General features: G+C 34.3%; 1 protein-coding gene across 3 annotated transcripts in view; it reads right to left on the reverse strand.

The window, feature by feature from the left end:
* Positions 1-25,901, reverse strand: part of LOC122720130 (cerebellar degeneration-related protein 2-like) — a 36,058-nt gene that overhangs the window by 7,364 nt on the left and 2,793 nt on the right. Inside the window, exon 1 of one of the 3 annotated variants that reach the window (XM_043946636.1) lies at positions 18,941-19,666. The exons of 1 other annotated variant lie outside the window; for it this stretch is intronic. In XM_043946636.1, the coding sequence (XP_043802571.1) occupies positions 18,941-19,016 (76 nt within the window). In that variant the 5' untranslated portion in view covers positions 19,017-19,666. Of the gene's footprint in view, positions 1-113; positions 536-18,940; positions 19,667-25,901 lie in introns of those variants that run through there. One more of the 3 variants, XM_043946628.1, reaches the window with a different exon arrangement.

Below are 25,901 nucleotides of genomic sequence, written 5' to 3' on the forward strand. Positions count from 1 at the left end.
CAAAAAGAGGAACGAAATCACTAGAGATCTCTCGTATATCCATATTTTATCCGTTAACCGCACATTTTCGAACGCACCGAATCATCGCTGTTCGAACGAAAGATCGCGTATACCTTCCGGGCCTTGAAGACAAGAGAGTTCGATCGAATAATCCCAACAATCCAAGGAATTCATCTGAGCCTGTGGATCCCAGACCACGTCCACGCTAGGACCGCTCATCTTTCCAGATCCACAATTCCAACTCGATCAACTCGAACTCGCGCTTTTTCTTCGTTCCCCGTTCTTTCGTGAACGCAAGTGTGTCTCTCTCTCTACACTTGATATCGTTTTTCACTTTCGAAGGGACGAATCTCCTCCTCTCTCTCTCTCCACCGATCGATCAACCGCTCTGAATGAAAATAAAATTGGTCCATCCAGATGATATTCAGATTCGAGCGTTACTCTCGGTTTATCTCGAGCACAACCGGTTCCAACGAAGGTAGCCGGTCTTCTGTGAATCGGTACAGGTTACTTAGGTACCCGTGGAACGTGCTTAGCCAAGGCCCAAACGTCCAATGCCCATCCACCGCTAACCCGCGACCAACCGCTCGTTCCCTCTCTTCGCGCCAAGCCCTCCACCCCCCCTTCCCTATCCCTTCCCTTCCAGCCGTTCCCCCTCCCTCGCCACTACCTGCGTCCACGCTGCGTCTCGGTGTAATTCCCTTCTGGCGACCACACTGACCATCTTTCCTCGGCTACTCTCACTCCCAGCGTGCCCACCTCTTTTTCCTTTCCCTTCTTCCAATTCCGTATCTCTTTCTTTATACCGGGTATACACACGTGCAAAACTTGTCCCACTTGTGCTACTTTTATTTCAAAATCAGAATCTTTGATTAAATCTAACGCATGGGAACGCACTAATCACCTCGATTACGCGTAACAAACGCGTACGATCGAATCGCGAGGAAACGATGCGATTTTTTTTAAAATATCTTTCATTGAAAAAAAACGACCACGATATTTTCGTTCGAATCAATATTTATACAGAAAGAAACTTTTGCCAATAATAACGTTCGAATAAAACCATCAATTGTCACGTCTGGTAATTTTCCGTTAATTTTCTCTTGCTTATTGTCCGTTTATTTGTAATGTAAAGTGGGATACCTATATAAGATATTGAATATTTATAGACTCGACGTACGGCAGTAACTGTATAGCATTCGGTATTTCCATACGCATATAATAATATTTCATCGAAGTTGGTTAAAACTTTTTTGCAACGAATGTTTATTCGTTATATTAACTTTATCGATACGAATCAACGAATCATATTATATTAAGAAAATAATATTAGTAATTTTTTAATATCGCGACGATTTGAAATCAACGTGATTATATTTATCGAATCAAAACAAACTAACTAGCGGACGATATCGATCGAACGATACGACGACACATAGAAATATTCGAAAACGAGGCGATGATCGGCCTCGTCGATCGCGAGAAGCGAGATCTCGTTCTCGGGAATCGCGATAAACGACTTCCTCGTGGTATTTTCGATCGAAATAACCTCTGGCGACCTCGAGTCCTTTGGCGAATCGAATACTTTCTCCTGGGAATGGCTCGCGAAACGTTATTAATCTCTCGATCGGTCGAAATAAAAGAGAGAAGGCTATTGTTGGCGTGGACCGAGAGCACACAGCCGCATACCCTCTCCTCCCAGCCACCGCACAGGTGCACCTATACGCGAGAACGCCGACCTTTCCAGACCACCAAACGCCACCATGCGGTGTGAAACCTACCTCATCTAACTGGACCATTATCGCGCCAACACCACACCCTTTATCCATTATCTTTTACAAACTAACTGAATTTCACGCTTTGCTTTTACCGTGTCGATCGCATCCAATTTATTGCCGGATGCGGCTCCCAATCGTATCTCCATACTTTCTACCCTTCTTGTCCATATTTCCAAGATTTTCACCTCTAATAATCGCGTAGTAATTTTTTCTTCCGTTCCAAGCTTTGCAATCGATAATTCGATCGATATCGACAACATTTATTACGTTCAAGATTAGGAAATTGGCCGTGAAATTTTTCGTGCGAAAACATTGGAACGAAAAGCGTATATCTGCAAGTGATCGCTCGTGTTCGCAAACCTTTCTATTTCTTAAATAAGGCGACGCGCAAAAAGTTTGCCATTGACTCGAACTCGAATCCGATCCTACGAGCCACGTAGAAATACGTGGGCTCGGTTCTCATCATTGTACCGTACAGAGCGCACGCGACATTCTACGAGTTTATTTCTCTTCCAAAGATGTTCGCGCCATAAATTCCACGGATCTAGAATCTCTTCTTATACCATTTATTTTCAAATACGTATGCGTTATATACGTAAGAGTCAAAGAGTGTATGCGAGAAAAACATTCTCCTTCGTAGCGTAGAATTTCTTCGAGCATTTCGTGCATGCCTATATTTCCTTGTATAATTTTATTTCAAACAGAGAATATTGCGATACACATTCATTTCGTAGTCCTGATTTTTGTTGTTGATATTTTATTAAAAAAAAAAATAAATAAATAATAAGAGAAAAGTATCCATTGAAATAGTATCAATGAAACGAGACAGGAATTCGAATTCCTGTTTATTTGCTTTAACGGGAGAGAAGGTAGGCTTGGTTCATAAACGAGGTGCGAGAGCATTGTACTTAAACCCCGAGAAATCTGCTCTTTCTCACGAGCCAGAAATTATAAAAACAATACGTAATAACGCTTCATCTTATCCGATCTGATCCGTTGAAAATTCAACGGAATGGATAGGTATCGTAGCGGAAGAAAGCACGTTCGAAGGGAAAGGATGAAAGCCGAGTGGAGTCTGATCCTTCCCCCTCCATCGATGCGCGACAATTCTTCGAGTCGCGCAAGACGCGTGTTAATCGCGTTCGTTTCTAAATTGCGGATTCGGCAACGCGGCGCGACCAATGAGAATCGAGCGCTACTTCGATCGATACGACGCGACAACCATGCGTCGAAACAGGACAAACGCGTGATAATTGAAATCGATTGCACGACGCTATGTTGAAATGTCGATGCGTAAATTTATGAGTATTTCGAGATGATTTTGTCAACGTTTCCAACCATATTTCATCGTTAATATCGTTATTGAAATGGTAAAAAATGATGGATAACGCGCATATAATGGATAGTGGTGCAACAGCGAAGAACAATTTCGAAAAAATGTCGCGTCACGAACAGAAACGAGTAAAATGTTATTCCGTTTACTGTTTAGAAATATTCAAATTCGCGTCGTTCCAATTATCTTATTAAAAGAATCATTTTATCGAGGATATTTAATCGATTCGTTGTATAAGGGTAATCGTGATATCTTGAAACGATGATCGACGTATAGACAACTGTGGTTACCCAACTTAACGTTAGTGGAGGGACGAGGCAAATGGTAAAAAGATTGTTTTCTAATGGTTTACGGCGATGTAATTACACCTTCGAAAGTACGTTCGACGTTCACACGCGGATGATAATTTAGGAAGAAGCGTGTCCGTACATTCAACGAACGTGTGCTGTTACGTGAAAATTACCGTGTTGACGATAAATACCGAATCACTAGTTTCACATCCTTAGGGCTTGGCTGTCGCGAAACGAACATCTTCCTCGCTGATATTACGCGAATTCAATTAAAGCCAATTTCTATGGAATTCCATTTACCAACGTTGATCGTAGTTATATTATTTTATCACAGATGTTGTTTAATAACTTGGCGAAAAGATACATGTAAAAAAAAAAAAGAAAAAGAAAAAAAAACGCACTTTCACCGTGGTATCGTTTAACGTTAATGTTTCGAACGCGAAACATCGAATCCATATTAGGCCGGGGTCTTTGTTACGACGTTTAAGGAGATCGAGCAAGGAGAGCCGCGTTCAAAAACAATTGATGGAAACAATGCGATGCGGGAAAAATACTCGCGTTGTTTTAGAAAAGAAAATACAAACAATTATACCAAACGATCCTTGCTTTAGCGGTTTCGTTAATTGAACAAGTTCTTTTCGAGCGAAAGAGAACGGAAGTATGCGTTTGTCGCGATTTCCACCGTTCTTTCCACGAACTTAGGCGAACGATTTTCAACAATTTTTTTTTTTTTTTTTTTTTTTATAAACAAAGATGGCGTTAAAACGTATACGTATCTATCTAAGTAGTGTTCGTGGAAAGAAGAATCGGAGAAGAAGAAACGTTTCGACATCCGCGAGCGTGAAATATTTCGATATTTTATATTCGTTTTACATCGGTAGATGTAAGTGCGTTGTACTATGCGTGAGTGAGCGGAATACGAGACGAACTTATCGTCTTATTCAGCGTGCGTAACGAATTTTTAACGTCATGCTTATTTTTAATAAGAAAATTGCCCGTTTACTTTCAATCAAATTTACTTTTTGATCAAATTTTGAAATGTCATCGGAACGGAACGAACGATTAAACCGTGTTTGACGCACGCGCGCGCGCGCGCCATTTCCTGTAAAGTTAGCATTGCAAAAACGGTGTACAAGAATTGGAAAACGAAAGATAAGCAACGAAATAAATCCAAGGCCTCGGAAGTGACTTTCCCAATAACAATCCGGAAATACCGGGGAATAATTGTTATAAAACTGTTTTGGAATTCTGTTGGGAGCATAAAATCGGCCAAAAATTCCAAACACCTTGTGCTGCGTGACAAATCGTTTTATAGACGTCTTTTATTGGCCAATACTCGATGGTCAGCGTGACGCGTTGTAAATCTATTTAACGTAAACCGTGTAACAGATGGTAAAGTTATAAAATACAAACTTTTGCCATCCTTTGATGGATATGTTTTCGTTGTCGAATTGTAGCATGGAATCTTTAAGCTTGAACAAATTTTAATCCTAATTTCCCTCATTCGAAGAGATAAGAAAAATTATAATTGCGCCAAAGCAATTCGAACAACGTTTACAAAAGTTTATCTTTTTCTATCGAAGCACGAATTTACCTTTATTTTCGATTACACAATTATTCTACGTGATAACATCAGTGCAAATTTTCTTCGCGATGTTCATTCTTGTATTCTCTCGTTCGAAAGATTTTAATCGCGTTAATATTGTACGCGTCGTCCCAAGCGCGAGTGCGAAGAAACGAACGTTGTATCGAGATCGATATTTCTCCGCGCGATGAAATGGATTCGAATTCCAATGATACGTTGGAAACGCGTCGAGCGACACTAGCGACACAAAATCGAGGGCAAGCGTGATCGTTGACTGGTTAAAGTTATTCGCGTGGACTATTAGAACGTCGTGACGACAGTGACCTCGAAGCAAAGAAATTGAGAATTATAGGTATTATAAGTGGTTGGAAGCCGTGTCTTTTCGAGAACGAACGAAGACACAAGCCGGTATTAATTAGAAAACGTGCAACATGTCAATTAATCTTTCCTCTGTCTCTCTACCTTATTGACAAGCGTTTAAATACACACATTGTTCGCGATATATTCCTTATCGTTTCGTTCACGCGTACGTTCACACTTAAATCCTTCTGTAACGGTGATATTTATCGGGATTTGTCGACGGCCAATAATTTATTTCGTTTCAGAGATTGAATATCCATTAGGAAAGGAAAGTGTAATCGTAAACGATCAGAAACCAAAAGATTGAAGATTAATCTATTCGAACGTTGCATACGCAACAACACTCGCAACACGAGTTGATTAATTGAATTAACGTTTTAAGAATCGTAGTTTTAAAAAAAGGATAAATTACGTTTGAGAAAAATAATAATAATTTCTTTTTGTCTTAAAAACATTTTGCTTTCCATCTTGTTGTTGTCCAAGCGAATATATCATTTATTGCTTGGAATTCTACGATATAAGTGAAAGTATATATCGCGCATCGAGTTGACGTGATAATTAACACTCCGTTACACTCGTAAACGATAGTTAAACGCGATAAGAATGACGAGCGATCGATTAGCTCAAGGCCTGGCCGCATTTTACCGCAAAATATTATTAAACCTTGACGAGGAATCGAGAAATAGATCGGCTTCTCATCTTTGTTCGTTTTAATTTTAATCCGCGTTTATTCGCCTTTTCTTTTTTCTCCTCTCTTCGCTCCCGCTCTGTCGCACGGGTCAAAACGTTCAATGTCTTGTTTTGTCTACTTTCCACGTACATCTAACAACACAGTACATTGCACATACTTCGCGATATTTCTTAATACGCGTGTCCTCTCTGTGACATGTTAGAATAATTCGAAACGCAAAATGGAAAACTTGATTCGTTTTTTTTATAAATATAAAAACCGTAGATTTTTGAAATCGAAAATTGCCCCGTTTCCCAGTCGATACAGCATTATTGATTCATAGACGCGTTTGCGCTAAATTTTATCTTATCGATCTTATCTTATCGATCTTATCTTACTTCGTTCTCTCGAAAAACGTATTATATCGCGTACAACTTGACGATTGTTGACGCAAGCCGAGTATGCGAAACGAAAATAAAAATTTCATTAATTAATCGCGTTCAATGAGCGTGAAAGAGGTATCGATTTAAGAAAGAGGTATCGATGTCATGGTTTTTCTTCTACTTTTCGATCGGCGTTACGATCACCCACGGGATGATTTCGAAACGACGATCGATTTTATCTCAATTTTTCCTTCCCTTTCTCTCCTTCTTTCTTTCCTTCATTTCTTTTTTTTTTTTTTTTCTTTTTCCTTCGCAATATCAAAGTCGGTCGGCAACCCTACCCACACGAGAAGGTGGATGACTCACGGCCCTTGTTCAGAAGTCAAGAGAGCGCCGTGCTCACTTCCGTCACAGCGATTTATTGCATCACCGCCGTTATTTGATAGAAAATTGTCCCCCGGCGAGTATCTGGACGAGTAACTCCCACTCGAGTTTCGGTAAGCTTTCGACTTTTTTGTTTTTTTTTCTTTTTTTCCCCTCTTCCCCCTCGTACGTAATCCTCGTACGACAACGAATATCTAGACGATATATATTGTTGGATAAAATGCAAGTCTCGTTCGAACGAATACCACAACGCACGGGCACGATTCCTTGAAGGAAACGGAAGTTGGAAGAGAGCCGGAGAACTCTGTGATCATTGCGAACGGAGGAAACTCTATCGGCGAGAGTTTATCTATCGGTTGCTTTTTAACCACAACACTTTCCACCCCCCACTCCTCGGCTACTTGTGTTTCAGGCAACAGGAATGGGATCGTCGACCACGAAAATTCTTCGATATTACGAGTTTGAATCTCTGCAAATCTCTGCGAAACGAAAAAAAAAAAAAAAAAAAAAAAAAAANAAAAAAAAAAAAAAAAAAAAAGAAATCTGAAAAGATACGAAACTATCGAACGAATAAACAGATCGAGAGCAATGGTAATTTACTTCCCGTCCAAAGAGAGAGAGAAATTTATGTTAATCGAACCGACTCCCATTGATCCTTTCAACGATGACCCGAGAGTCCAGATTTGTAATTCTCGAAAGTCATACCAAACTCTCGTATCCACTATCGCTCTCCTCCCATCTTTTACGATCCTCCGTTTTACTCTCGATATATAAAATATCCCGCTCGACTTCTTAAAAGATTAGCAAACTCAAAACGAATCCGTGAAATGATCTAGGCAAAAATTGATCCATCAACTGCAAACTTTGAGTAAATAAACATGGAACGATTATTATTATTGTTATTGTTATTATTATCATTATTATTATTAAAAAGGGAGGAACGAAAGAAAAGGAAAGAAGCTTAACTTTCTCGCGGATTCCAGCGAAGGAAAGGTCGTCTAGGGAAGGAAAGACGGATCGTTTCAACTTTCCTCCGTATTCTAATTAGGGGAAAAGTTGCGAAGACACGAGGAGGAGAAAAGAGGGCGACAAAAAAAAGGCGAGGCGATCTATCTCCGCTTTGGGAATCTATGCTAAAAAAAAAAAAAAAAACAGGATTAACACGGCTGACGGTGATATAATTAATAGCGAGAGAACTATTCACTATCCACGTGAGAACTATAAGTTTCGTTCTAAATTTATGAATAAATCGGTTACCACGGTTGGAACGGTGGCTTACACACACACTGGAAATTGTTACATACTTCACACGCGTTTGTTTTCGCCAATATGACACGGAAATATCTTCCGTTCCAATTTTCAAACCGACCATATCGCGAAAAGATGTACACGGTAGAGATTTTGCAATTGTTCGTATTATAGAATGTGTATATAGGCATGTACGGTAAATGGAAATACAGTTATCCATTCAATAAGATATTTCTAATATATTTGTACGTTTCGATTCTTTTCCCTATTTTCTATCTTCTATTTGAAATATTTATTCATATATATATATAAGGGATTGTATCGTATTATACATGTATTATACATATCATACATGTATTATACATGTATTAGCATGTACGGTAAATGGAAATACGGTTATCCTTTTATAAATAAGATATTTCGAGCTTGTACGTTTCTTTTCCCTATTTTCTATTCGTTGAAATTGATCCGCATTGTATAGGGAAACTAGTCGAATCCGCGACATTCGATAATTGTGAACTAATTTTTTGAAAAGGTCTTTCACGCGTTACGTAAAATTTGCGTTGCGTAAACGTGCGCGATCCGATATCAACTTTACTGTTTTTGTGCAATGAAATTTTTCTCGGGGAAGATACCGATCGATTCACGTCGACTCCGTCGGTATCGTTTCGGTGGTCAAACGGGTGATTCGAGATTTGAAGAAAAAGAAAAAAAAAAAAAAAATCGAACGAAGAAAAATATTTCAAAGCAACGATCCGTAACGATTCTCTTAAAGAAAGAAGATACCGCTGTACGTCCGTTGCGTGAATTTCCACTTGAATTTCCAAACGTAACACGCAGATTCGAACGCGTATTATTACGATAGATCGCGATGAAGAAAAATTTCACGTTATATATCGCACGCGATGAACGATTAACCGCGGAGAGGAGAAAGGCTTTCGTTCCCTCGATTTCGACACATATTCGACCGACGAATTATTGCCAGCTCTTCTTGTTCCCTCGACCGTAATAACTTATCTCAATTCCGAGAGATAACGCTCCGCTCGCTCTTTATCTCCCTTCTCCCTCCTCCTCCCCCCTCCATTTCTTTCTCCATTCGAAAAAAATTTTACTCATTCGACCACCTGAAAATTACAGATAATAAAAGTGCAAAACGTTTATTCGTTGTCGGGTGAACAAGAAACAAACGAATACCGTGTAATCGTAGCGTTTAATCGCACGATCGACTTTACTGGAAGAACGTCGTTATTCGAAATTTTTTCCAAGATGTATTAATCGAGTACGTCCGTCGTTTATGTTCCGCGTTCAAGATCCATCGTGCGAATCTTATCGTTTCGAGGGCAGCTCGATCTTTGCTTATTGTACGATCGAAGGAAACGTTAAGGATTTCCTGACACCGGGTCGCGTTGATTACTACTCTATTGCGATGCCGCGTAAACCGAGTCAGTATGCCAAACGCGTATTCTACGTACCAACGTTTCTAACCTATTGTAAATCCTTACGATTTCGATTTCGACGAAAAACGAAATGTAAATATTTTCGTCTACGTATTTTGTCGCTGTGATGACGCGATTCTAAAATCTGAATGGTGCAAAAATGAAAAAAAAAAAAAAAGAAAATACAAATTCAGGAGATCGGAAAAACTTGGGAATCGAGATAAAACGGACACGCGGCCACGAATCCAAGGCAGTGTGTCAAATGTATTTTCGCAAGCCGTTCTCCCACGATCGACTACGGAATCGATAAAATATAGGATAACAAGCGGTGCGAAGAAATATTCAACATTCGCGCGGAACCAATGAAATTTCGGACAAATTTGGCCGAAACGAATCGAAATTATTATGAGACCTGTCTTTATGCTCCTTGCTCACTTTCCAACAATTTTGATGGGGAAAATTTAATAGTTGAAGTTACGAATAAAATTATTTATCGTTCGTAATATTAAAGTAATAATAATCGGAAATAATTATAGTGGGAAATTACACGAAAAGCGGATCGACCATAATAGATACGAATAAACGTTACTCAAGCATTTTAACTTCGAGTAATTACTCGAAGTAATTCGAAATTTTTAACCAGCTACTTTTCCAACGAATTAAGGAAAAAATTTCATGAAAATTAATAAGCGATGTTCTTCGTACGACACAATCTATCTAAAAAGTGATTCGCTTCAAATATCATCAAATCATAATTCGTTGTATTAAATATATCGTGGTGGAGAAAATTTAATAGTTAAGTTCGATAATTTATCGTTGAAAACGTAACAACAATCGGAAATAACTGTAGTGGAGAAGCGGATCAACCACAATTATTACGTTGTTCGAGCATTTTAACGAGTAAAATTACGTTATTCTAAATTTTTATCCGGTTACTTTTTTTTTTCAACGGATTAACTCCTCAACTCTGCTTTCCAAATCGTAATTCGAATTGATGGACGTTGCGTATCGCGGCGCGGACTCAACCTTTAATAATATTTATATTTTAGACGTTGCCAAATCTATCTATCAAGCGGCTTCGTTGCACGTTTGCGACTTTCTAATTAAATAAATACCACTTTTCGATGGCACGTTACACGTAGATACTGATGCGTGTAACATCGATTTCATACGAACGGAGAAAAAGAAATTTAAATATTCGGATAACGCGTACCTATATATTATACATACCTATATCTTAAAGTAGCAGAAAATGAGTTTAAACCAATATCGTTCCGTGAAAATTGTTTCTTCTTCTTTTTCTTTCTTTTTCACAGATAAGTAATTTCCATCCGCGTGTCGCGATAATTGATGCGTACGAATATGCTAAACGAGCGTTAAACAATACATTTGGGTCATAGTCCTGTTCGCAGTGTCTCTCTTGAAAACGAAAAAAAAAAAAAAAAAAAAAAAAAAGAAAGAAGAAGAAAAGAAAAGAAAACATCGGTCGATAGGTCAAAGAGGATTGAAGTTAGTCGGAGAGATCGAGGAGATGTAAATAAGGGTTATGAGAATGTAATTTCCCCATTTCCCCCAGCGTAGAGATAATACGTGTATATTATACGCGTATCCACGTGAACGTAATACTTTTGATGAAAACTTCATAACAATAAATTTATTAACTCGTACATCATCGTGACTGGAAATATCCAATGGAAATGCTAATTGAACGCACGCGCGCATCGTAAGATTATTACCTATATTTTCTTCACCGAATTCAATCCACGTTTCTAATCTTATTAGAATTGCATTCAATCGCGTTTTCTCTTTCCCTTTTTTTTTTTTTTCAAATTTTTTTCAAGAACGAGTATTTTTTCCTCCTCCATCATTCGTTTCCAATCACGTAAATATGTTAATTAAAATTCAAATTAATTTCATCCCCTTTATTTCCTCGATAGCCGAATAAACACATCGATATTTACTATACACGTATTTACCAAATACCTAAATATTTCGATTGGATTAAAATGCGTTTTAAAATCGTTTAGACTTTTTTCGATCTTTTTTCGAAGAAAAAAGGAAAAAAAATTTAATCGAACGTTTGTTCGAGATTAAAGTTGGAAGAAGAAAGATGTTAAAAAAGAAAATGGTTGGCGAAAGAAAGGCTATGGATTTGTTCCGACGATACGAATCGCCTGGTAATACAGTTTTATTCTCACGATAATGATCACCATTGAAGCATCTACGGGAAACCGAAAAACGAGGACGCTCGATTCGTTCGACCGAGTTGTGCTCTCCGCTTCATGGTACGCGTCGCGAACACGCCAAAACTCTATCCGCACGGAATTCAATGCCTTTCTTTATCTTCCAACAACAACGACAAGAAGGAAGAAAATTTTAAATTAGAAAAATCCCCCTAGTATTTTTCATCGATTCGATCGAACAAAGTTGACAAATGAAGAATAAAGCTTCGTTTCCCTCTAAATTATTCTCTCCTATACTTGTCTATTATCTCGTTCCATAAACGTTATTTACGAATCCTCGTATCTGTCTGTTTCCTGCCTGGCGAATGTTCGCAGATCAGCTGGTTAAAACGAGATTCCACGTGACAAAAGCGAAATATAAAGAAACCTGCTGCGAGGAATTTACATTTGTATAGGAGCGTACACGTACAGGAAGGAATGGGATAAACGCGATACGGAGATATTTTTCGAGTGACAGGTGAGTGAATGGGGAGTGTATCCTCCCAGCCCGCGTGCCTTGCATTCCTGCTTTGCGAAAATACGCAAAGATAAGGATGCGCGTCAACGTGTAATTTACAACTTGTACAACTTATATTCTTCTCGAGGATTTTGAGAAAAATTCTCAACGACTCGCATTACCGTGTACGGCGATACTCAATCGTTCGATTATATTTTAAATTTTACCTGAAAAAAAACTATCTAACAAATTACAAATGATACCTTTTGATTTTTCAAGGAACGGATAAAAATTGTGATATGAAATATAGGAGAGGACGAAAATAAATTCTTTGCTTATTCCTAATTTTAAATTTTATCGAGAAGCGAGAATTTTTTACCTTTCGCGCGATTTATCGACCATCATTTTTATTTTAAATATCGACGTGAGAATTTTTTACTTTTCGCGATTCATCGGCCATCATTTTTATTTTAAATGTCGAGAAGCGAGAATTTCAGGTTTCGCGTGATTTGCCGACAATCAGTTTAACTATCGCGTCACGATACTCGTAAGTAGTCGATATGACAGGTTCACGGGAGCGACCGATAAAAATGGAAATGCAACGTTCGTATTCTACATGGCGTACACGAGCCGCTCCACCCTAAACGCATACCAGGCTCATTATACGCGATCAAGTGGGTTTCGAACACGGAAGTGTTTGCCTTTGGCCAGACGTGTACGATTAAGAGTAGTTGCGTGTAACTTGCGTAATATTTTTTTTAACGAGAAGAAAGAAAAAGAGGGAAGGAGGAAGATTCGCGAAACGAATGAAAGTCGATAGAAATAAAAGAGCGACGCTCCGAGATGTAAGAGGTTATACCCTTTCTACGTGTGAGCATACCGCGTATTTATTACGATCGAGTAACCGAGACGAACGTGAACATTCACTATAGACGACGCCTTCCTTCGACCAATCTTTCTTCTCCTTCTTCTTCTTCTTCTGTAATCTCATCTACCGTGCACTCGATACATTCTTACGTCTCTATGCGCGATCCAGATCCAGATGAATTCCTTCGCATCCTAATGTCGATATATGTATACAAGTCTTACGTCGATATCTTATTTTTCAAATCTAATCCAAAAGTTAACGAACTCGTTCGTGGAATTATTCGAATGTAACGAATATCGATGACTGGATTTCGTTCGAAGCGTGGAATAGAAATATGACGCGCTCTACCGTTGAAAAATGAAATTTCCCCACAATCGTAAATTGGTCGGTGCTCCGGTGTCCAATGTCGTGCACGGCGCAGCAGAGAAGCGCAGATAGGCGCACGTACATGTGTAGTAAGTAGACACAAGAGCGACGTGTCGTTCCGTTCCAGGTCGCAAAGTCTCGGCTCTATCTCCACTCGGATAGCCATCTATGAAGCCATTGCTACGCCATAGCCGCGCGCTTGCTTATCGTAAATGCACCATGCGCGCATTGCACTTTGTACCGTTATTGGGCATATAATCGTTCGTTGCTGAGCTTAGCGAGAAAGCTTCGGGGACGACCAGTGATGTCCGATCGAATTCGTCCTGGTTACCATCGGATTAACGGTATATACGTGTACTATATATACACACGCGGGCGCACATACACACACATACAGAACACATTATGATTTCACGAAATCATCGCGAAATTTATTCCTGCTTCTTGCCTCTTCGTATCCTATTCGAAATAATCTTCGAATATACGATAAAACTTTTAAGAATCGTGTTATCCGGCAAAAACAATGGCCTTGTACATCCGCCGGAAACGTGCGTCGCCAACGGTGAAATAGAGAGTCGAGGATATCAAAAGACACTATTGCGGAATACTGTTTCCTCCTGTACGCGAGGAGTGCAACAACCTACTTTGCATAGCCCGCGGCAACGTAAAAATTCGCGTTAATTCTAAATTATTACGATTTTTTTTTTTTAGACGATCTCACGATTTACTTAGAGAGAAAAAGAGAGAGAATAAAGGATCGATTCTTCTCGCGATAAATCGGAACGTACTTCCACATCTCGAACAAATAGCTATAAATAATCGTAGGAACGGATCAAACAGCGTTTCGATGATGTTTCCTGTTTCACATAAGAGAAATATCGTACACGATTCGACAAAATGATGTATACACATTCGACTTTTATACATTATTATTGATTGTCGTTCCGATTAATGATTTATCGCGATTTATTTACAATGAGATAAGACGAATAAAAGAAAATAACGTAGCACACGCGCGTATAAATAATTTTACGATAAATTGAAATTATATCGAAAATAAATTGTTCGATAAATTGTAGATGATTGAAAATCGTATTGAAAATTTTCGATTTCCTTTTTTAAATTATTAAATAAATGACAAGGATAAAATGATCGAGTAGAAATTAATCTATATATGTGTATACGTATATATATATCGAAAATAAAGCATAGGCCAGTAATTTTAATTGACGTTCGATACATGGTTAATCGATAAAGAGCGTTTGCACGTGGGCCGATGAATCGATGCTCTTAAGGTAAGAGTTAAATCAAGCTAAAAAACTTTTGAATCATGCTTGAAAGGTTGTCCATTCTAATTACTATCCTGCGGTAGTACAACGGGAGACACGAACTTGGAAAGTTAGTGATCCATTTGCCGAAGGTGATACACGCTGGATATACGCGCTAAATATACTGGAAGCGATCGCTTTTCGAAATGGAACTCTCTCTGATTTTATTAACATACCGGCACATCGATATTCCGGTTCGACTAGTTTCGCATTTTCACTGACAATTAATTAATCGATGAAACGTTCGACATTTTTCAAACGTCCATATATATATATATGAAATTTTTACATTTTTTATAAATATAAATTTATTTACAATCCGATTGTTATATGTATAATCTTCATTCTTAAAGTTAAAACTTTTTGCTGGAAATAATATTTAAAAATAAATATCGGCTCGATGTTTGCACGATCTTCGCAGTATCGCGTTAAATGAACAAGCAAATTTATCTTTCAAGGTTCTCTTCTCGATAGAATACGTGATACGTAACGTTTCGTGTGCCTATTTTTTGCGTTAATATTTACGACCTCGACTTATGAACCTCTGTGTTGCCATGTACTTACGGTTCTCGTTATTCAACAACATTTCGTCCTCTTCTATTTTTTCTTTTTTTTTATATCACGAAATTCTTGGGTAATGCGGAGAAAAAAATTAAGATGATTAGCGACATGAAACCGTAAAAAAAAAAAAATTGTACATCATTACGTTTACGATACAATTTCATAATTCTTTCTATTCGTTCGAATTTGTATGTGTATATAAAATTTCAAATTTTATAATTTTATTATATACGCGGTATATTTATATAATTTAAGAAAGATTACGACGATTGTAATTACAATCTGTTAATTTGCCATATTATGTATAAATATAAATATAATATGTTATTTTGCAAAAGAAGAAAAGAAAAAAGAACAGGATATAAGAAAGTTGGAGAAGAAGTTAAGCAAGGTTAACTACCTTGTAATGATAAAAAAATTTAATAGAAAATAAAGTGATGGAGCGTGATGGCGTTCCATTCGAAAATTCTAACGCCAATTAAAAGATTCTCACATTTTCATTCGATGGTAGCGGTGGCATAACCGACTGCTAAATTATTACGAGATTGTTACGCAACGCGACTAAAAGGCAAGTGAGAAAAAGCGCACAATAACGTCTTTACGTTGCATCTTCTCATGCTTCCAAAGCGAATTTCCATAATTTATTGCATATATGACCAATGATGATTTTTGCCCGTCATCACGCGATAAACGCGTTACTAATCTTTGTTATATTGCCAACGTTAATTGATCGATAATATATATAATTAAAATATATAATTAAATAATATATATATATATATATATATATATATATATATATATAAAATAGATTTTTTTTTTATTCGAAAAACCTTTCAACTCTCGTAATATTTGAAATCAATATAAATATAATTATCGATACATTATTTTCCCAAGTGGTATCGATATCTTTCTTTCTTTTTTTTTTTTTCTCCGTTAATAACTTTTCGTAATGACAAATAATCAACGTTTTACGGCGTCGTTTCCGTATGAAAAAAAAAAAAAAATAGTAAAATGTCTATACGGAATCAAATTATCGCGGGTTAGCTTTCTAGAGAATAAATCATTTCAAATTGATTAAATTCGCACTATTATAACGAATTATAACGATTCGAGGATATCTAAGACGACGTTTTTCAATAAATACGATGGAAAAATATCCTTTCCCCTTAATGCTTGCTCATCTCCGTGTAAAAACTGGTTGTAACTATGTAATTCGCATAGTATCGTGTAACAAAAGCCCCTGGAACACGACTCGCGCAGAAAATGCTTTTAAGCCGGCTCTACTGTCACACTCCGACTACAATGAGACGCTATTCAGCGAAACCGTGACGCGTTCAACACAAACCTCGTCCGAGTATGGAAAAGATAAGATACGTGTATACGTATATACTTACACACGCGTTTAGAAGACGTTCGTGTTGGCAAGCGGGTAAAATGTAGCTAGATGTCAATATATGAGAGATTGCGTTACTGGTGCATTGCGGTTGGAAAACAAGCATGTATAATATTTTGATTATACGTCGTGTTCTCTCGAGAAAGTTTCATTTCCTTTCTCCCTTCCGAATAACTATTTGGGCGAGCAATCACTTTTTCTAATCTTCTATATATGAGATAAATCTTGTATTTTGTAAATTATAGTCGTTAATTTTCAATCAAAGTTTAAAATTTTGTTAACAGCATATTACGAATATAATTATTATAAGAAGCTTTTGCGCGGAGAATGCATGAACAAACGAGTCACTTTAACGAACGAAAACATATCGATCTTAAGTTTAATTGTACTTTCTTATTACAGTAAAAACAATTGTATATTTAATTTGCGATAGAAATTTTCATTTTTCGAATTTATTTACGCTTAAAATCGAATAAATAATACGTATCCGTGTTTTCATTTTACACGAATCAACAGTTGAATTAATCTGTCAAATATAAAATTAAATAACGTCACGTCGACGTTAAAACGGTAATCGATCAAAGATAATTTGTTTTCAAGGATTGACAAGATAACGAGAAATATATTATATTATTTTAATTATTTAATTATATATTATTTAATTATTATACTGATTATATTGATGTACATTGGTGTTAATTTTTTCTTTAGAGAACGTAATCTATTATTATTTATATCGATTTGGAATAAATAACTGTACAAAGTTGTTTTTCCCAAGTATTAAACATAGAATGTATCCATTATTTCGCATACTTTCATTTTTCTAATAAAAATTGTTTAAAGGTATGCCAACGGCCCGAAGGAAAAATCATAAATATGCACAGCCACTTCCCTTGAACGCGAAGTGACGTTAGGTATGCCACATCTTAAAAGGAAACAGCAAAACGTGACCGGTAATGGTACAATTTATTTGCATAAACCACGCAATGCTTTTATTTATTTTCGCTTACTTGTTGTATTCTATGTGCTACAATGAGACAGTTATATCGAAAGAATAAAAAAAAAATTTAAAAAAAGAAAGAAATTAAATTCGAGCGGTAATTAAATTCCAGATTGCATTGTGAAAAATTCTCTTCTATAAAAATGTAACGAAAATAATACAACGATATCGTAAATAACTTTAAACCATTTAAAGATATAAAAAGTTACGACCTTTATTGCGAAATAATATTTTAAATTGAGTATTATAAAAAATATCATATAATGGAAAAAAAATATTGTTTTTTTTACAATTAATAATTAATTATGAATTTTTCGTTTTGTTTTATTTTGTAAATTAAATTTTGTTTCGTATCTTTAATAAAAGAAAAATGGTGTTTAATATTTTATGAAACATAACATAATTTTAATATTAAGTAATAAATAATAATTTTGATATTACATTCGATTAAAAAAAATGTTTATTAAATGTTCACTGATATTTTTTTTAACACGTAAACTTTGTAAACCTGTCTTAATTAAAATACTTTATTTCATAATAATTCACAAATACGAGAAAAAACTAATTTTTTTCATTCGTAGAAATGTTGTAACCGCAAATTTTCGATATTTTTATTATACGTATCTTTGCGATAGCGATATTGGATTCTTTATTAAAAATTAGTTTATTATCATCCATCCAAACCAATATATCACGCAAGTTCGTATACAATTTATGCCACGCAACTGTTCAAAGGTTGAATAGCCAATTATAAGTAGTTGATATACGATAATTTTGTTATCATACGTGACGTATTAGAAACGTTTAAAAAAAAATTGAATCTTTTTAAAATATTGAATTTTATTTGAAATTTTCCCATGATATTTACGAATAATCGAAATATTGCGATATTAGTTATATTAAAATTAAAAGAAGGACATGTAGCGCAATATGCAACACTTAAGGTTTCGATGCAGCTGCAGTAACTATTAGATTCATGAGCCGTGTCGATGAGTCATCACTTTGGAGCGTCGAAGTCGTTCGTAAGGTATTAGTTAAAAAGAATAGCAATCGCTTGTTTTGAAAGATCGATTTATACCTTGCTTTCAAACGAAAACAAACAATGGAAGCTTGATACGATATAAATATACAAGGAACGCGATCGATCGCGTCTCGAACGTTAGCCAATGCGATTCGTTCGACAATTACGAGAACAAATCCGCGGTTGCAGCTGCACCGACCTTGAGCGTGAACCTGAAATTAATCTATCGAGAAAAATGCCATAGCGACATTTACCCTGAAGCATATTGTGATCGGCCTCCTCGTCCGCGAGGCAGCGAACGTTGCCGATGGAAGAAGACAGCAGACTCATGTTTCCTTGTTAGAGACGTCGTCCTCAAGTTTCACGAGCGGCTCACGGCTCGCCGTAACGAAATCGATCGGCGCCGGAATCGCGGAAAAGCCGCCTAGTCCGTACGCGTACGCGATTGGTCGAGCTGCGGTTGAAGCTTGCGTTCGAACCAATCGTTATAGAGTATCGGTTGCTCGGTACACCGAGCGAGCCTCTACGAACGCACCTGTCGGCCAAGCATCCGGCCAACTCCTCGAAAACGCTTCACCGCCGATCACTTTCACTCGACGTAGAAAGGACGATCGCGATATCGTTCGAAAACCACCTGCCAACGGTGGAGACTCCGATTCTCGATACGTTTTCGCCGACAGGGAACAAGGAATCCCGTTTTCCAGCGGCTGGACCAGGCGGCAGTTAGAATTCACGTTAGAATCGCCGCGTTTCTCGATCGCATCTTGTTAATCGTTGCGATCTATAAACCCATCGAACGAACTACGCGCACTACTAAATCGAAAATACACACGTCTGCTGTCACTGGCACCGTTTTTTTTCGGCTACCTCGAACTGGACGAGACGGAACACGAGTAAAACTTACTGCCCGGCACCGTCGCTACGTCGCGAAAGACGACGACGCATGACGCGTGCAGGGACACCGAGCACCACAGAGCCACGATCAATAAGCGTTGCCACGGCGTCTGCGCCGACAATGCGATGCTTCGACGGACGAGAGGAAAGAGACAGGGATTACGTGCATGTATTAACGTGTCTGTGTGCTCGCGCTATCGACGCGACCAGTATCGACAATTTATAGCGTTCTCCGTTTACACCGACATGCTTCTACCACCATATCGTTTGCATTAATTGCTTCTTCGATTTTAACGTTATTTTTTCTCTAATCAAAATTTAAACTAAACTTTTATTTTCACGAATTAAAATATATTCTAGTAGCTAGAATATTTAATTACTAACTATTTGTATTTAATTATTCTGTAATTAATTAACTTGAAAGTAAATAAACAAATAGAAATCTATGCATTCTTTATAATTCTCTAATTAATATATAAATTTCCCATTTTAAATAATTTATATCTAAAATGTTTCATAATTAATAAAAAAAATATACATCATTGATAGTTATTAAATATCATTAGACAAAATTAACTTGCATATACTTATAATTTTTTGCAAAATATATGTTAAAATATTACTTATTTAACACATAAACATTCTCTTTCTCTTTTTCGCTTTTTGAAAAAGAATTTTAATTTATATTATATGACATATACGATGCAATTTAATCTCATTTAAAGTATCACTTTCGCGTCTAAAGTTGCTTATATTCGGCAAATTTTGATAAAGCGAATTTGATAGATTTTGTAAAATATATAAGTTGTCTTTAAATATTTGATTTTTGCTAGATTGTTAAAAATTTAACTTTATCATAGAATCTCTGATATTCAAATTAATAGGGGATGGATCGGGAATATGATCGTTTGAATAAAGGAATTTTTAAATATTAACATTTTTGAATAATTTTTTGTCTTTTATTGTTGTATTGTCGTTATATATGAAACATATTATAAAAATATTATATGAACATTTTAAATAAATTTCTAAAAATTCGTCTTTGTAAACGATATAAAAATTTATTGATTCGTAAAAATATTCATAAAAAAAATAAAAAAAAATTGCATTTTATTTATATATATATATATATTTCTCTTTTATTAATATACCATAAATTGATTAAGATATCATTAACAGCTTCATTAAATATATTAAGGTATTAAATAATCAATGCGTTAGATCGAAGATAAGATTCGGTTGCGTAAATGCTAAATGTCTACCGCAAATATACAATATTATCTTTATTGGTTACACACACATTTCAATAAAACGTGAATATCCAATAATATATATTATGACATTTTAGAAAATGAGGTAAATTTATTTTAAAATATACATTTGATGATTTTTTATATTTTTTTTTTTTTAAATTCTTTCTTCCTATAATAACTTAGAAGAAAAAGAAATAAGATGTAAAAAATTTCACTTGCATGACGTTTCCACCAGGTGTCATCGCACAAAGTTGTCTTTATTTTTTACAACGCAGTAATATATGGAAGGAGGAAAGGAGGAAAGAAAGCCATATAAGAGACTCTTCCTGCGGACAACATTGATCATATCTTACAAAAACGTCCCTTCTTTTTATCCGCTTTTCAAAAAAGAAACGATAGGCGATAATCAATTTTTTTTTATATCGACTGGACACGTATATATAATAAAAAAAAATCGATTCCTTGTAACTTGAAAACAAGATTAAATTACATGTTTACATCAACTTTCGTAATTTTTTCGCATTTTTTAATATCGGTATATGAAAAATGCATCGATGTTGAAATTTGATTTTTTTCCTCGTGAAATATACGAATGTATACTTGATTTCCACGCAAATGTGATCGATAGGAATGCAGAGGAGCAGCGTGAAAGTAGGTGACACATGAGATCACACGAATTATCATACGTAATTTCCTTGCTCGTATATCTGATTATATCTTTCGCGTATAATCACATTAACTTTTAAATGGAGCGAAAGTACACGGCATCTGGTACCTCCTTCGTCGTATCGTCAATAACTACTTCATGTATCATAGTTTACAAATAGAATCGAAAGGTTTTCATTCCTTCCTCAGCCTACTTGGTGAAGTTCCGTAAATTTTGCGTGGTCGTTCAATAAATCTTCCGCAAACGTGACTCTACGGATCATGCTTGAAGAGTTTTCTCATCTCGATCGATGGTTTAGAAAAAAATTTTACCACAACTAATAGCGCTGGTAAAACTTGTTTTTCTTTTTTTTCTTCTATTCGAAAAAACATAACGGATTCTACGAATGAAAAATATCAAACGATTATATTTAAATTAACTATGCGGTAACAGTGTGATCAAATGGAGACTAAGGAATGAAATATTCATCGATTCTAATTTAATTTTTCAATTTAACATCACTAATTACAAATGCATACCCCATAATACGATCATATTTATTTGAATAGAAATAGAAATTAATATCATACGTTATGTATTTTTTTTTTTTTTTTGCCTTTTTTCTTAGAAATATTTTTTTTTTTTTTTTGCCTTTTTTCTTAGAAATATGTCATTTTACCAAACGCGTTTCTATGTTTCGTTGAGCAAAATACATGTTTCCTAACAGTGAATTTCTAGAAACTAGGTTATTAGTAAAAAGAATCGCGTCATTAGTAAAAGAAAATCAATTTCTTTGGGCTACTTTCGCATGTGCATTTTCTATGTTGTAGGTGACCATAGATAATTATTAATGTATTGTATTTATGCATATTTTAATATACGCAACTATTTAACTCAATTAGATATACTTTTTAAATTTGATTTTTACATGATTAATGATGAACTAACGATTTATTTTAATTTCTCATCGAGTCAAAAAATTGCAATATAAAATAATAATATTTAATACGATATTTTAAAAAATGATATAAATACATTTTTATACGAAATGCGCAAATTGGATAAAGTGAAATATATAAAAATTCAAATAAAAAAAAATGTAACAATATTCGTATAATACGTGCAATTGGAATTATTGTACATCAAATTAATAATATTTAGATATAACGTTGGATTAAAGTTTCGATTATAAAATAAATCTTTTATAATTTTTAAGATGCGAGAAAGTTAAAAAAATGATCGAATAAGATGAAAGGTGGCATGAAAGGTCAGCCTGAGATGAGTTTGTATGACCTCAAAGTTTAATAAGCATTAGATGATAGATCGAATCGGTTGCAGCGTGAAATCGAGGCAATTGATGTTCGTAGAAACGGAAGAGGCAATCAGTTTTGCAACTCTCCCCAACTGTGACCATCAGTCCTTTTATCGTACTTCACAATAAAATTAGTATATACCCTGGTGAACAACGAAACACACTTAAAATGTTATCAGGTAAGAAATAAATCACGTGTGCTTGTTTTATTTCAAAATCGCAATATTTAAAATCTTTTAAACAATATAAATAACAAATATATCAATAATCAATATAAATAAGAAAAATATATCTATTTCCTATTTAAATTAATTTTATATATTAATTTAAATAAAATATTTTAATTAAACAATATAACAGCATAAAATTATTTAACAAATATAGTTCACGAATTTATTTAAAATACTTTATTAAGAATAAGAAATTTTTTGTAAATCTATTATTTTTTTTAATATTAATTAATAATAATCACAAATAAGAAACACGATCGAATCAAATGTAATTTTTGGTTAAAGCTGGCAATAATGTCCCACATCTTTCGATCACTCGTTACGATGTACTACTTGATAATTGATCATTGATTTATCGTCAATTGGAAAAAGAAAATACTAAGAAGCTAATTTCTTTTCCAATTAAAGACAGCCTCAAGGAAATCACAACAACACCGCATTGGATATGGTGTACTTACTTGGATCAAACGTATGGATAGTATCGATTCAAGGATCGACTTAAAAGAGAGAGCCTCTAGTGCTGAACGCGTAATTGAATAAATATACGAAACGCTATGTCGATCAAATTCTTTTTTTTTTTTTTTTTTTGCAATTATCGGTTGCAATCGAACACATCAATGGAAGTCACACGTGTACGCCTAGAGCAATTGGAAATTAAATGCTTTAAATCTATAAAATGTGAGAAAGAATTAAAACAAAAAAACATTTGTCCAATTTTGATAATAACATGATAGCATTATTATTAAAAAATGTATATATAATTATATTATAATATTATATTTTAAAAAATATTATTATTAAAAAAATATATATCATAAATTCTCGATGCAAAATATTATTTAGTGATAAATATTAAATTCTTGACAATATATTTGTAAAATTTCTTAACATACGCTTAACGTATATAAATTACACGATGAAATAAATTATATTAAATTTATTTGAACAACAATTAGAATTTCTTGTTTTTTTTAATATTTGTAATATTTTATTGCATACTGTATATGTATATGTATATTTGGTTAAACGTTCTACTTTTCTACGAATCTCTTATACGTTCATGATAAATTTACCGTAGAAGCAAATCTTTTATCATTTATAATTGGCAGGTTTTACAATTTGTAATTGACAGTGGTCTGAAATACCGAATCGCGATTGTGCTTCGTCGATGCATCATTAATGACGCGGGAATAGTAACGTGAAACTGTTATATCGTAACTTAATCAAAATGGGCAATTGATACTTTTTAATCAACTAGTATCACCTTTTACGAATTGATATCATTGATCATAGAAACATTGTTTCGTTGAAATTGATCCTTGGCTTTCGAAAGGATTGTTCTAGTTATTGTTAGAAAGGTTGTTCGAGATACGAGACAGATGTTGTGCAAAAGTAATCGATTCTTGAAGAAAAAATAATTCTATATTGTAATGTGTCATTGATAATTTATGAGAATATATATGTATATGTTCCTATTATTTTTATTCTTATAAATATAATTTCATAAATGTAACTAAAATATATTTATTTAACAATGAAAAACTTATGAATCTCAAAAATTTGTGATTTAATCAAAATTTATATGATTCTAGATTTTTCTAATACTCAAATTTAAATTTTACATTATTCATTTTAATTATATCAATAAGTTTTGCATACTATTATCTAAATAAAACATAACCTGCAAATGAAAAATAAAGAAAGTCATATCATTTTTTCTTAACCTATTCTTATAGATTTTATACGAATAATATTATATGTTATGTTTTATTTTATCTTTAACTATAACTATAAATATATTAGTATGTATAATTGTTGTTAATATTCTAAAATATATGCTCAATTATTGTCTGCTTTATTTTATAGTTTGTTTTATTCAACTATAATTTTTCTCATTATTATTTTCTTTATTATTATTTACATGTAGATGGTGCAATGTTTATAAATGATATTTAGTCAATAATGATATTTAATCATATAAATCGATACGAGAAATTAATAAAACGAAAAATTTGTGTAATGTTATTAAGAATTTCTTGTATATTATTACATCATAAGTAATATATGCACATATATCTGTATTTATTCGATCAAATTAATTTATTTGATAAAATATTATAACACAACGATTTACATTTAAAAATATTTTGATTTATTTGCATAATACATACCATATCTCGATATTCTATTATTTAATTTATCATTAATGTTTTTGTTGAAACTAAATTTTCGAAAATGAAAACTAGGTTAGGTTATACAATTTAATTAAAATATCGCTTAAAGTTGAATTCTAATTTAATAAACAATTTTTCAAAATATCAGTTTGTAATAAATAAGAAATCGATCGAGAATAATTACAAAAGAATGACTATAATTTTTAGTGCATAGTACATAAAAAATGCCTGTCGCGTCGATAAGGAATTCTTTCGTAGCATGAAAATTTATGCGGTATTTCCCTAAAGCACATGATCGAAATAATTCAAGATATTACAAATTATTACTTATATGAATTATAATTCAAATATAAAAATTCAGAATGATTAACGATATTTTTTTTCATCTTTAAATAAATACGACACCAAGAAATCTCAATTCTTTTTCACAAAAAAACTAATGCAAATATTTTTAATATATTATTCTTAATTAAAGTTAAATTTTTTTTATAACCTGTATAGAAACTTGGCTATCATTAAGAAAAAATCACTTCAAAAAAGAAAATTTAATCTTCTTAAAGAATTTTTGGGAAAAGAATTTTTTAAATCTGTTAGTAGAAATCAGGATTGCATATATATTGAAAGATTACGAATATAGATCAATAAAATTTCATTCATCGATCGATCAAATTTTATTAGAGAATACGTTAATGAAAGTTACATACAT

Source organism: Apis laboriosa, unplaced genomic scaffold (genome assembly GCF_014066325.1).
Source record: "Apis laboriosa isolate Shangri-la unplaced genomic scaffold, ASM1406632v1 scaffold105_cov147, whole genome shotgun sequence".
Lineage (NCBI taxonomy): Eukaryota > Metazoa > Arthropoda > Insecta > Hymenoptera > Apidae > Apis > Apis laboriosa.